Consider the following 14669-nt stretch of genomic DNA (forward strand, 5'->3'; position numbering starts at 1 on the left):
CTTCTAAGCGCGGTCAACATTCTTGCCTACGTTTGGAAGAACACGCCTGCGCACGTCATCGCTAACTGTTTTTGACACAGTGGCTTCGTTTTGCCTGAGCCCTGCAATGACACAGTGGCAGAAGTGTCGCCAGACGACAATGCAGATGACTGCCCGGATTTCGGAGGTGTGCTGCCGGATACGGTGACACTCGCCGATTACATCAGCATTGATGACGGCGCTGCTACAGCCAGCTCTCTACCTGAGGAAGAAATTGTTCGGGACATACTGCACGGCGAAGATTCGGAGGAGGAAGAGGGGCTATGAGAGGAGCAGTCTCGGCCCCCTCGCACTGTGAAGGAAGCAGCAGAGGCCCTCGTTGTGTTAAAGGAATTTTGTTGGGGCACTGCAGATGGCATGCGCGCTGCTGAGCACCTGGAAGGACTGAGGAAAATAGTATCCGCGCGGGTTTCTGCGGGAAAGCAGACAAGCATCCGTGATTACTTTAAGTAATAAAGGTATGTTGAGATAAAATCGTGCATGTGTTTTTTTTTGTTCTCTCGATAATTCGGACATATCTTACGGTCCCTAGAAGTCCGAATTAACGAGCTTTTACTGTATCGTCGCTGCACATGTGCACATGTGACGTATCGGCACGTCGCTTTTTCTGCTGTGACGCACCGTGCAATATGCAAGGACTGAATTCTTTGTGTACCATGGTTGGGTTCACACGCGTACCGCCCGCTCTATCTCCCATCTGGCACTGTGCCAACCGCTCCACGCTGCAACATGAATTGCTGTGGGTAGCGCAAAGCATTTTCGCTGGAGGAGAAGCTGAATATTCTTTGCAATGTAGATGCAAACCTGACGCGGAAGCGGGTGTGCATTTCAAAAGAACTGGGACTCCCACCATCCACCCTGAAACCTATTGTTTCGAAAAGCAACATTGAAGCAAACGCCCGATCGTTCGACATCAAAAGCAAGCAAGCCCGCGGTGTGGGGCACGTGCAGCTTGATGAGGCTGTTTACAAATGGTTTAAGCATGCCAGAGCTGCAGGTGCGAATTTTGACACCACCATTTTGTGCGAAAAAGCTCGGGAGATAGCCGACAAGCTTGGGACCGACGATTTCACTGTGTTAAATGGATGGGTCGACCGCTTCAAGAGAAGACACGATATTTCCTACCGAACTGCGAACGGGGAGGCTGCAAGCGTGGACACGACTACCGTAGGCAAGTGGAAAGAGTCTGTGGCGGCTATTATCAACGGCTGTGAGCCTAGAGACATTTTCAATACCAATGAAGCAGGCCACTTTTTCAAGGTACAGACATTGAAGACGTTGAGCCTAAAAGCTGATGCTTGCCACTGCGGGAAATGGAGCAAGGAATGCCTCACCATGCTGTTGTGCTGCAACTCGGATGGCTGCGAGATGATGAAGCCGTAGATTATCAGAAAATTTTGCAACCCTTGTTGCCAAAAAATATCAAGTGCCTGCCCTGCCACTACAAAAAAAACAGTAAGGAGTAGATGACATTAGGTAAATTTTGAAGAATTTTTGTCGCAAAAAGTCCTTTTTCAGACGAGTGCACCATGCATCCAAAGGATACCACGTCGCTGCGGAACATCAAGTTGGTGTACCTTCCGGCCAACACGACAAGCCACCTTCAACCCTAGGATGCTGGCATCATCAAAAACGTGAAGCACGTTTACAGAAAGTGCATCCCTGGCCTACGTGGACCGCGGACAGCAGCCGACTGGCATTACAATCCTGGATGCCAGGCACTATTTGGCCATGGCATAGAGTGCTGTCATAGCTGCAACGGTTAAAAACTGTTTCGAAAAGTATTTCAGCAGCGCTAAAGTATTGAAAAGTATTGCTAACTGAATCATTAGCAATGCTCGAAGACGGCTGACAGATGTAAATATGCCAACTATTGCAAACGCTGCTTAGAATGCTCAGTAAGAAAAGTACGGGAAGCACAATTTGAAGCCCTCACAAGGTTACCTACTTGCAAAACTAAGGACTAAGCATACAAATAAACTAGCTCATCAAGGTATTTCAGCAAAAAGAAAAAAAAAAGGGCTTGATCAGTTTTACATACCACAGTCCAATGCAAACAATCTACTGTATACTACGAGCCTGAACGCTTATCGCAAGAGCGTTAGGTATGCTCGGTGGGATTTTTAAACCACTTCTAGTGCCGATGGTTCAAGAAGCATGTTCTTGAAAGTGTCGTACTATTCCTTGATGACAAATCGAAAAAAATACATTTTTCACAGATTCTACATACCATCCCCACTAACCACTAGCTTATTAGAGCTTGCTGGGGAGTAGTGAGTAGCACTACTAGCCGCAATCACAGATTTCGCCGACGCTTGTCTGACGCTGCCCTCTCACTTTTTCTCTCTCTATGAACTTGAAGCACGAAAGAGAAGGTGGTGGCGCGCTTGTTATGCAGTTCAGTCAATGAGAAGGCGGAGCGGCTGCACAGCCTCAGCCTCCGAGATAATGGCTCGTATCGCAGTTGTGGCAGTTATGGCCGCCACCAGGCAGTGGTGTGCAAGCATGCGTTACTCTGGACTGAGCAGTCGTGTGTTGTTCGCAGGCCCTCAACTTCAGCCTCTCTCCCCTCGCGCCGTCCTTCCTCAGCCTTCATGGACAGCAGACGTATATGCGCGGTACTACCTAAACCTCAACTCCGCGCCGCATCATGAAGCAGCTTATGCTCACCTCCATATCTTAACGTAAGGGGCGCTCGCCTTCAAGCACACTTTCTTGCTCTTCACCAAAGTGTAAAAATGCATAGAAAAAATAAAAAGGCGTAAGCAGTGCTAGTGCACCTACTTCACGTTTCATTCGCTATGCAAATCGGCTGTAATTTTTACCTTTTTTGTGCAATGCAACACAGAGGATTACGAATTCAGTCTTATACTTTCTACGAGCTGCCAGGCATGAAAGCAAAAGACAGGAAAATGTACACCCATGATACCACAGAAGCAACAGTGTGATATGTCCATAAAAGACACATCACTTGCCTAATGTCTCTAAGTAAGGGATGGCACATATAGTCAAATCTCGTTACTACTAACACCACATTAACATATTTTTAAAAAAATCCCCAACAGGCTTTCTGTTTTCAATTTAAAAATATTTCAGAATTACGAATTTCAATATAGCGTATAATAAAATAAGTATTTTATTTTTTCCTGTATAATCAAGGAATATCAGTATTACGAATTCGGCTAAAATTAAGGGGGGGACACTGGTCTTAAAACTATTTTCCTTATTTTCTAATCAAAATTGATGCAACTTTGTGGGTTTGTGTAGTTTTTTGTGCAGATTCCAAAACTGCAATTATTTCATTTGCAATCCAATTATTTCATGGGATAATTACACCAATTACTCTAATTCTTACAAGAACAATTAAAAAATAACCACTGACGAAAAACTTCAGATGAACACATTGCTAGACACTAGAAAGAATAAGGAACACAATGTTGCAAGCAGTGTTTTGATTGAGCAAATATTTCTTGTTTTATTGCATAACAAAGTTAAAAAGTCAATATATAGCACTATAATGGTCACAAAAAAAAATGCAATTTTAAATATTTTGAATAAGAAATTAGAAAATCTACTTGCAACATTGTGTGCTCCACAATATTTGGCTTCATGCTGAAAAAGAAATTATTACTCTATCTGTAATAGGTGCCGAGATATTAAGGCCGCAAAACTGCAAGTGGTCGACAATGCATGTTTTGAGAAAGGAGCAAAAAAGAAACGGGGGCTTACCGTATATTGCTGCGTATAAGTCGACCTTTTTTTTTTTTTTTTTAAATGTCCTTCCAAAAGTTGGGGGGTCGACTTATAATAGGGGTTGACATATATGCGAAGTCTTAATGTCGGCTTATATGCAGGGTCAAAAGTAATTTCGGCAGAGTCGCAGATAATATCACGCCCCGTGCGCTCGTAATTTCATAAAAGTTGTCAGACACAACGCGAAAGTGGATCTGCTTAAAAAAAAAAAAAAACATGAATTTAATTGAGATATGCATTAAAGGTTTGCTTTAATACGATAGCAACTTGTTATCGACAAACCGTGGGCGTTCCACGAAAAAAAAAAAAAAAAACGGACAAAGCCGGGCAGGCTGGCAATGTTTGATACAAATGGGACAGCTACAAATCCAATCCAATCCAAAACGATCACACGTGACCAGTCACATGAGCCGAGAAGCATTTTCGCTTGTTGTGCAACGCTGTGTGCCTTTCGCCATTTCTTCTCGTCACACCACCTGGACTCTAGCCGACGAGACAGCTAACAGCGGTGTATGTGGTTTGTGTCACCCGACAGATGCCTTACAAGATGCCGCTGCAACCTCGGCAACAGTACAGCGCTGCTTTCAAGCGGCAAGTCAACCTCTACGCAGAGTTGAAAAACAATGTCGAAGCAGGGCGGAAGTTCAACATCTCAGAAAAGTGCGTGAGAGGTTGGAGAAAACAAAGAAGTAAGCTTTTTGTGTGCTGCTACACGCCGTTCCTTTCATTGGCCGAAGTCCGGACAATACCCTGCCGTTGAGGAGGCAGTTTGAGATTTCACGATCAGAGAAGCAAAAGCCTGAGTGTTTGCTACAATGACATAGAAACAAAGGCACGTGCTGTCGTGGAGGAGATGTGTATCCCGCGTACAGAGTTTAAAGTGTGTAAGAAGTGGGTGACGAATTTCATGAAGCGGAACGGCCTAAGCCTGAGGCGACGAACGACCATATGCGAACGGTTGCCCGAAGCCTACGAAGAAAAACTGAGAGGCTTTCTGCGCTATGTGAATGACCTGCGGGCAACATATTCATTCCTGCTTGGTCAAATAAGCAACGGTGACCAGACTCCAGTCTGGTTTGATATGCCTAGCAATAGGTCCGTGTCCGCAAAAGGGGAGCTGCCAGGTCCGCCTGCTGACAACCGGCAACACGCACAACCGTTTCACGGTCATGTTGTGCTGTACGGCAGATGGGCACAAGTTACCGACATTCCTTCTGTTCAAGAGGAAAACGATCCCGATGAAGGAAAGGTTCCCGCCAAAAGTCATCGTGCGGGTGAATGAGAAGGGATTTTTTAATGATGAAATGGTCCTCGAATGGTTTCGTCTCGTGTGGTGCAGGCGTCCGGGGGCACTGCTGAAGCCCCGCAGCATGCTCATCCTGGATTTTCCGCGGCCACATAACCGACCGTGTGAAAAAAGCAGTAGCGGATGCGGGATGCGACCTGATCATCATTCCGGGCGGATTGACACCTATTCTTCAGCCACTGGTTGTGGCGCTGAACAAACCATTCAAAGACCGCATAGGTGTATTCTACAACGTGTGGCTCTAGCAAGAACACCAAAAGACACCAACAGGGAGACTGAAGCGAGCTTCTTTGGGCGAAGTGGCTCAATGAGTCAACGATGCCTGGTATGGACTACCAACGTTCTCCACGTGCGGCATCTTGGCACCGCTTCTGATGACCAGCGGCAGCAGTGGCTCATAAGATGATGATCGCGACCGTGTCCTCACAAGCGACGACAGATGTTTCGTGAACGAATAAATGTTTCTTTATCACTCAGCCTTGTGAAATACTTTTTGGGCGAGCTAGGCGCAGGGTGCGGCAGCGTCGACCTAAATTCGGAGTCTTAACTTTTTTTGCCCAAAGAGGGTCGCGAGTTGGGGGGTCGACTTATAATTGGAGTAGACTTATAATTGGCAATATACGGTATTCAACAGACATTCACTGGTGCAATGAACACATTTACAATTTAGAATAGCTAGAAACCTCCAGGAATGTAGTATCTTTGTTTTCAAACGTCCAAAAGCCCGTCTTTCATTTTGATTTGTGTCACTTTTTCGACTGCGCGAGCCACATGCAGGTGGCAACATTTTTTTTTGTTTTAACGTATGTCATTTTGCCACGTCCTTGCATAAAGACCGCGGTGAGGAACGTTCATTGCGGAAAAGAAATGTAATTTGGAGCTCTTGCTGCTTTCCAGTGCTCTGCATTTCACGGGAAGCAAGTGCATTCACTAAGGACTATGAACGAGGTCTGATCGACGCAAACGTGCAGCGAGCTCTAAAAAGAAGTGTCCCGCAGTTTGCGCATGGGAGAAATTTGACGGCGATTTCTTATCTACGTTCACCTTTTTCAACGCGAATAACCCCTTCAGGCGTTGCGTCCACATATGTGGACGCGACCCAAATGTCGTCGCAGCTTGCTCGCAAGGCGTGTTCCCACCTTTGAATTTGGTGCACAAAACAACTGGCCCCTCCCTGTCAAGTATGTGGCGCCATCTGTTGCAGGTACTCCCTGTCAAGTATGTGGCGCCATCTGTCGCAGGTACATCGAAATGTGTTTGTAAACAAGAAGTCAAGATGGACGTCTCCACATTTTACGGCGCGGCGAGTAAGTTGATCTTATTTTCGCGTGCTCTCTTTCCAAATGGTTGTGAAAAACGGAATTTGTCATGTGAAATATGCCAGTAAGGTAATGTAGAAGGGGCATGCTGGATTTCATTACCATAGGCAAAGAAGGAATGCTTCGGTGGGCTCTCAGAATTGCGCGTCCACAAACGTGGACACGGCGCCTTAGTGCCGAAAATATTGTTACGAGACACAGTTCTGTGCGCACGAGAAAAACGAGGACAAGGAACAAGAAAACGAGGCACGCGCGCTCGCTCGAGTAAGAAACCATTGACGTGGTAGATTGTGTGGTTGCTCTATGAAAACTGAGAAAGAATTAAAGAAGGAAGGAAAGGGAAGTTCTGATGAGAAGGTTTCAGAAAATGGTGACATTGTTCTTGTGCGCTAGCATGACAACGGTATTGTGAACATGGCTTCAACCGCCGTGGGCTTAGGCGAAGCAGGCACTGTACGAAGGTGGAGCTAGTCTTCTAAATCACACATCGACATTGAATGCCCTCAAGTCATCCTCGAGTACAACAAGTACATGGGAGGCGTCGACAAGATGGATTTTTTGATGTCCCTCTACCCACTGCGCACAAGAACAAGGAAGTGGCCGGTGCGAGTAATATCGCATTTTGTTTCATTTGCTCTTTGCAACAGTTGGTTGGAGTACATCAGAGATGCAAACAATATGCAACTGCCGAAAAAAAGCACATTAGATTTGCTCGCATTTCAGAGTGATGTGGCTAATAGCTTAGTCGCCTGCAACAAAGCACCCCCAAAGAAGCGAGGCCAACCGAGCAATGAAGGCCCACAAGAGATCAAAAAGAAGCCTCACAATGCAGAGCCATTGCCAACAAGCACAACGCGCTATGATGGCACCAACCACTGGCCCCAGGTTATGAGCATACCAAACGCACAACGATGCAGACGCCAGGGCTGCACTTCGAAGAGCCGCATTCGCTGCCGTAAATGCGGAATTTTTCTTTGCCTGTCGTCACAGAATGACTGTTTTTATCTATTTCATAAGCCTTGAACAAGTGGCTACTCTTCTGTACCTTAGGTATTTTCAGAGTAAAACATTTATTCATTCCTCATACTTAGTAGAGAATACAAGAAAATGTTGTAGTGTTTGCACTCATGTAGGAGCTTTGAGGCGCCATGTCCACAAACGTGGACGCAAATAAAATGGGCTCAAATATGAAAATTTTGGCGTATTTCTTGCACTTGACTTCTGTCTGGTGTACTGATCATGAATAACACAAGGAAAAATTTTTCCTTTCAGAAAATTTAATTCGCGCCTGAAGGGGATATTGGCACCGTATTTTTTACACTTTGCCATCTAGGCAAACTGTTTAGATCTGACGATCGTGAGCTCCGCCTCGCCAAGCGGACTGTCCGCCGCGCTACCGTCATCATCACGAAAACAATCAGACTACTGCTTCGTTGCCGCGTGTTCAAGCTTTTTTTTTTTTTTGAGCTTCCCTTTCTGCCCATCTGCGGCCTGCAATATCACTGTGTCGCGGCTGGTGCGACCACGGGCAGTAGTAGTCTCCCGTGCTGGGGAACACGCTAGGCCTACTTCAGGCTCTTACACCCAATCGTTCAGTGCACAACTTTCGCTGGCCTGAGTGTACACAGGCAGTGCAGGCCATCACTTAAGATAATTAATCAACAATTTTTTTCTCTTTTTCACAAATTCTTGCCGTGAATGCACCTCGCGGTTCGGAACCAAGTGCGGCCGGCGTCATGTCTCCGCCGTCTCCCCGCGGCTCGGGCACGCCGAGCAAACGTCGCCAGCCAGCTCCACCAATGCGGTGAAGCCCTATCGTCATGTGCACCCCGAAAGCCAATGAAATTGCAAATGCCACGTTTTCTTTTTTGCTATTTTTTATGCGACCAATGGACGAATGTAAATAGAGGCGGCAATTTGAAGATGAAAGGCGGCTCTTTCGAATGAGACCAAGATGGCTACGGTGCCGCACATAGAGAGGGAGCTACGCCTCGTGGAAAATGGCTGTTTCAGGGGCCGTTTTCGGCCTAAATTCGAGCGACATCGATAATATAAATTGGCATTGTGACTAAAATACCAATCCTAGAGATGAAAAACTTGGATTTCTATGGATTTCCTAGCTATGGATTTCGAAAATCACATTTTCTAAAAAGTGATTTTTTCGCGAATTTTTGGGTCTTGAAGGCGGAAAAATCGCCCAAAAATCAATTTTTAGAAAACTGAAGTATTAGAATCTACAACTATTATTCTCTGATTCCACCAAGTTTCTCACCTCTCGTGTCAATATTTGAGGCGTAATATCAATTTATAACAAGTCGGCTGGCTCATTTCAAGCTGATGTTTTCACTAAAATAGCGCATTTTCAAAAAAGTATAGCTTCCGTTCCACGGCCGCACTCACGGCGATCTTGGTCTCTTTCGAAAGAGTGGCTTTTCGCCTTCAAATTTCGCGCTCCTGCGCGTCATTTCGCTCATTGGTTCGGTACAAACAAAGAAAAGAAAAAAAGCCACAGCACACGTTCCTATTCGTTGCTTCGGTGCATGTGACAAAAAGGGACCCTGTGATTGGCCGTTCGCGTCTCGCGTCGTCTGCTGCGCGCGTCAGGGCAGTCGGAGCCGTGCCCGTAGACGCCATCTTGCCTAGTGCTGTCAGCCTCGAACGCCTCGGAGATCTCGCAGCGATGTCTACGCCAACGAGAAAGTTTGCGATGCGTCATAAATACGGCAAAAAAAGGAAAAAGTAGTCGATCGGCAATGCTAAGAAAGGTGCTTTGGTGTTGCGAGACGCCGAAAACGAGCAGATTCCTGCGTCCAGTGACCGTGTCGACGAACCTACGGATCAGCTAGGCCTAGCGGGCCCGTCAAGCGAGCACACTTCAGACGTCGTCAGCCGCGTTCGTCACGATACAACGCTTCTGACGCCTTCCGATCTGGCAAGTGAAAAGAGAAAAGCCGACGCCAAACTGCGGGAGTTGGATTCAACGCCAGCAACGAAACGTAAGACAGACTTTGCCGCCAGCGATGCCGCGATCTGCCCGCTTGATGAGACGAGCTTCGCCGTGATTTGCATCGAGTCGATCAACAGCCTTCTTGACGGTGCAAAGTGTAAAACGTGTGGAGGGAGTGTTAAAATCGGCCGAGGTGATCGCGAATACGGCCTCGCTGTCAAGCTTTTCTTGACATGTGTCAACTGCGGCGACAAGGCATCGGCGTGGAGTTCGCCGCGTGTGGACGGAAAGCAAAGTGTAAATCCTTTCGCTGTGAACATTCTGGCTGCGCGCGCGATGCAAAGTACCGGCAACCAGCGGACTGCATTCAACGACATCTTTGCCGCGATGAATATTTCCCATCGTGGACTGCACACGAAAACGTGGCAGAGCTACGTAAAAGAAAAGCTGACGCCTGCCGCGACGCGTGCAGCTGAGAAAGTGACCGTTGAATGCGCGGAGTCAGTCCGGAAGCTGTACGATGAACTAACGTTGACAATCCTGGCAACGTAGCCGTGTCCTACGATGGGACTTGGATGACTCGTGGGCATTCTTCCCACATCGGAGTCGGCACTGTCATCGAGCTTTTTTACGGGGCTTGTCCTAGACTACGTTGTCCTGAGCAATTTTTGCGCAGGTTGTGAGCGGGGACCGAAAGTGGACGACCCCACGTACCAAGAATGGAGAGCAAGCCACGTCTGCCAGAAAAATACTGATAAAAAGGCTGGTGAGATGGAAGTAGAAGCAGCCCTAATCCTGTTTAGAAGATCGCTCTAGAAGCACAACCTCAGATATACAACGGTGCTGTCAGACGGCGACAGCCGGTCCTTCCTCGCCCTGAAAGATGACCAAGTGTATGGCTACGTTGAGGTCACCAAAGAAGATTGCATTAACCATGTTCAAAAGCGGATGGGGACAGCTCTCCGCAATCTGCTGTCAAAACAAAAAGGGTCAGGCTCGGAACCACTTGGTGGTAAAGGCAGACTAACTGGTGATCTAGTCAACAAGCTAAGTTCTTACTATGGCTGGGCACTCAAGTCCCACAGTGGCAACATAGAAGAAATGGCAAAAGCGGTGATGGCTACCTATTATCATGTGACATCAAATGATCAGGAGTCGGATCACAGCCTTTGCCCAACAGGTTCAAGTTCCTGGTGCCGGCAAAATGCTGCCAGTGCCAAAGGAGAGCCAGCCCCAAGGCACCGCTACAGCCTTCCTAGTCATGTATGCAAGGCATTGCGACCAATTTATGAGCGCCTCTCTGACAAGAAGCTCCTTGAGCGATGTGCAAGGGGAAAAACCCAAAATAATAATGAGAGCCTGCACTCTCTCATATGGGCACTGGCACCAAAAGAAAGGCACGCATCCCTCTTCAGTGTTGAGGCCGCAGTAGCAGAAGCAGTCTTGAAGTTTAATATAGGGTACCAAAGGACTTCGGTAGGAATTTTGAACGAGCTGTGTTTGAATCCTGGCCAGAGAAGTGTGCGGCGTATGGTAGAAAAGGACAAGCTTCGGTCCGTTGCATCTACAAGCAAGCGTGCATCGGCAGAAAATTTGCAGCGTGCTCTGAAAAAGCGCCACAAAGGTGGTAGTGCTCAAAATGACTATGCCCCTGGGGCATATTAACAATGTCTGGTAGTTGACATGTACATATTTTTTACTTTTAGTGATTAAAAATGACTTCCGTTTGTTTTTCTCATTTTCTCAAGATGTGAATTTTGGTCTCCTGTCAAGTTGGTGAATGCGATATCTCAACACCCATTGCAGATACAGCAATGATTTTTGTTTCAGCATTAAGCCAAATATGTGGAGCACACAATGTTGCAAGCAGATTTCTTAATTATTGCTTTAAAATTTTTTTAAATGGCACTTTTTGTGACCACTGTGTTTCCATGTTACGACTACTAAACTTCAATGTGAAATAAAATGAAAAATAATCATTAAATCAAAAATCTGCTTGCAACATTGTGTTCCTTATTCATTCTAGTATATAGTATATATTCTAGTATATATTCTAGTAATAAGAAGTTTTTGTGAAGTGGTTTTTTTCTTATTGTTTTCACAGCAAGTGCACCATTGTTCTTAATTATCTCAACGCCTAATTGGTTCAGAGAAAAACTAATTATATTTTTGGAATCAGCACCAGGAACTGCACACGTGTGCCAAGTTTCATCACTTTAGTTCAAAAATTAAAGAAAATGGCTTTAAGACCAGTGTCCCTCCTTAAGTGCCGCAACTCTCGCGTGAAACAAGCCAGTTTTTGTGCGTAGGATGTGTGGGCTGTAGCTATCATCATCAGCACTTCTAGTGGCAGCTCCTGGCGCCAGCACAAAGCTGTGGTTTAATATGCAGTAGCCATCAGGCCTGGCCACCTGCCTTTTTTCTTGCAGTGTTGTGCATCGTTCACCGGTAGATCGTTCGTGCCATTTGCGCGTGCAAGTTTTTTTTTTTTTTTTTTTTTTTTTTTTTTTTTTTTTCTTGTCGCAGATTATCTTACTGTGAAGTTTGTATGGACCTAATGATGACTGCAGCAGCGAAGGTGCCAAGAAGATAGGAAAACAGCTTTCGCTGCAAGAAATCAGCGCAGCGAAAAAGCGAATCGGCCTCTGCAGACAGCTAGCATTGCCCTATCGACCACCGTGATCATTTTGAAAGACAGAGATAAGATTTCCAAAAATCGGGGAACACTGACAATGAGGTCATATCGAACTCTGATGTTTTTTGTCCGTGGACAAAGTCCGTACTTTCGCCGCGCACGCGCCAGAAGAAAACTGATTTCCTCAAATAAATCAGCTTTAAAGTTAGTGCAAAGTTTTCATCCGAGATTTCGCTTGTCTGCACTCATGCTTACTGCCACAGTATGTCATTTTCATACCTAGATTTGACCGCTGGCTTATAACCGAAGATTTTTCATTACAACAGTATTTCAAAATAACAAACAATTTTTTTGCGGTCCCGCGTGATCTGTTATATCGAGATTTGACTGTATTTACATTTTAAACTGCCACTATACAATGAGCCATCATCCATGAGACACTCAGACAGAATGAAGTGGGTTAGGGTTAGAAAAGCCTTCAAAATAAGACATGTATAGCCACCACAGGCCTTTTATGCAACTATACTATAGTGATGACCAGGGACACTTAAAGCAGGCCTCTCACACTTACAGACATATGAGAAAAAAGATGATTATAAACCTCGATACTGAGGCAAGTTTCATACTGCAAAAGCTATTTCACTTTTATGATACTGTACCAAAGACACAAACAACATGACAATTACAGCAAACTGATGCTTGGTGCCACCACAGGTGGCCGATTCAGTTGCAGCTGTCAAAAGCACACCACACAAGCTGAGGGACTGGAATAACTAAAATGCAGTCCGCAGTTCTCACTTAGCAATGACTTCACTGTTGGGATCATGAACAGGATCTACACATTCTACAGCAATTCCAGCGCAATGCAATCAAGTATGCCTGCAGCTAAAATGCCCGTTCAGTAGCAGCTTTCGTTTCGGTTGCTGTTTAACACACCACTCATGATCCACCTTCTGCCGAACAAATAAGTCAAGAATAGCACAACTTTAATGAGAACAAAAACAATAAATTTGTCCTCACTGTCCCTTCAATATCACAACAATGGAGCACATGTAATGCAAGATTATGTACTCAACAACTGCACGGGTAACCAGGTGTGACGCTTACCTGTCGGATCCCGATCGTTTTCTGATCCACCATAGCTTTGATGTTCCAGAAGAACGGACGGGAACACCGTTGGCACGTGTCGCTCTCCCCCCACTCAGGCGTCTGGGCAAAAAGCACGCACACATTCACAAACAGCAGACCAAAACATGGGCTCGAGTATAATCTCTTGCAACTAGCACTATGCCAGATGTCTAGTTGAGAGCCCCCACTTCACTGCACTACACCTGTACATTTTTTTTTTTTTTTTTTTTTTTTAATGCACAATGGACATGGTTGGCAAGCTCGCACCAGGTTTTAGTGGCAGTGAAGTACAGTAAAATCTCTGTGATACAAATCCGGTTGATACGAATTCGCGAAATTCCCCGGCCAGATTGCACTGTGTACAATGTGCAAAATTTCGGATGATCCGAACACTCTCCCGCGCCACTATGGATGATACGAAACCGCGAACTGCGACCGCAACCTTGAGCACTACGCACTACCCGCACATCGTTGACTCCGCAATCGCCAGCCGCGCTGTATGTGCGCATCACGGGCAGTTTTTGGTGACCCGTGGTTCGCACCTTGCCAACGGCGCGATTTTCCGTCGGGCTCACGCCGCGAAAAGCTTTTCAGCAGCGCGTGGCTCACAAACCGCACACGTCGCAACCACCGCAGCTGGTGGCGGCGTACGTGGCGGGTGCACACAAACCGAACATCACTGGCTCCGCGATCGCGATCAGTGAGCAGTTTGTGATGCCGCGCGGCCCGCATGTTGCCATCTCCAGTCATACTGTACGCGCTGCAAGAAGTATGCGGAGGTGGGCGGACCACACATCACCAGCATCGCAATCGTGTTTTCCACGCCGTGAAAGGTTTGCAGCGACGCACGCGGCGATAGAAGCGCACGGGCCGCACATTGCAGACTTCGCGACCGCTAGTCGCGCTGTATGCATCTCGAGCAGTCTGCGGCACCACACTGCTGGCTCGCCACCATCTCTTGTCCTGCTGGACGCATCGCGAGAAGTCCGCGGAGGCACGCGGCCCGTGCGTCACCGTCACACAGCACACCACGAGTGCCAAGCTGTGACCGCACGACCGCAATAAACATTCTCGAACGTAAACAGAGATGCGCAAATGCCTTTCCTATACTTCTGCATACTTATTTTCATTTGTTTTGATGATAAGAATTTTTTTGTGACCCCATGAGATTCATATCACCGAAGTTCTACTGAAGTACACTGTGCACGCTTCAAAATTTCCATCAGTGCAAGCGCCCATATAAAACATGACAAACAATTGTACTGCATATTTTATACCCTTTATTCCTGCACACCAATTCTGTCATCGTACCTCATCCAAACTGTGCCACAGTGGTGTTTCTAGGAGCAATGCATGTTCCATGAACATTCACTTTAGTGATGAAACCAGAGCATCGTATGTATGCGCCCTTATCTCAACACACAGATTACCTAAACATTTTTTAACCATAAGCAAACCTGAACACAGTAGGCCTGCTCAAGTAAGCAAGGACGGCAACCCAGTACAAACGTTCTTTATGTGCATGATGTGCACGGCTTTGTC

The 14669-nt window shown here is 46.4% G+C and overlaps 1 protein-coding gene across 1 annotated transcript in view; it reads right to left on the reverse strand.

Annotated features, from left to right (window-relative positions):
* Positions 1-14669, reverse strand: part of Wdfy2 (WD repeat and FYVE domain containing 2) — a 51636-nt gene that overhangs the window by 16772 nt on the left and 20195 nt on the right. Inside the window, exon 10 of the mRNA XM_084588484.1 lies at positions 13107-13208. Coding sequence (XP_084444610.1) covers positions 13107-13208 — 102 coding nt within the window. The remainder of the gene's footprint in view (positions 1-13106; positions 13209-14669) is intronic.

This window comes from Amblyomma maculatum, chromosome 1, assembly GCF_055883805.1.
Source record: "Amblyomma maculatum isolate TAMU_Amacu chromosome 1, ASM5588380v1, whole genome shotgun sequence".
Classification (NCBI taxonomy): domain Eukaryota; kingdom Metazoa; phylum Arthropoda; class Arachnida; order Ixodida; family Ixodidae; genus Amblyomma; species Amblyomma maculatum.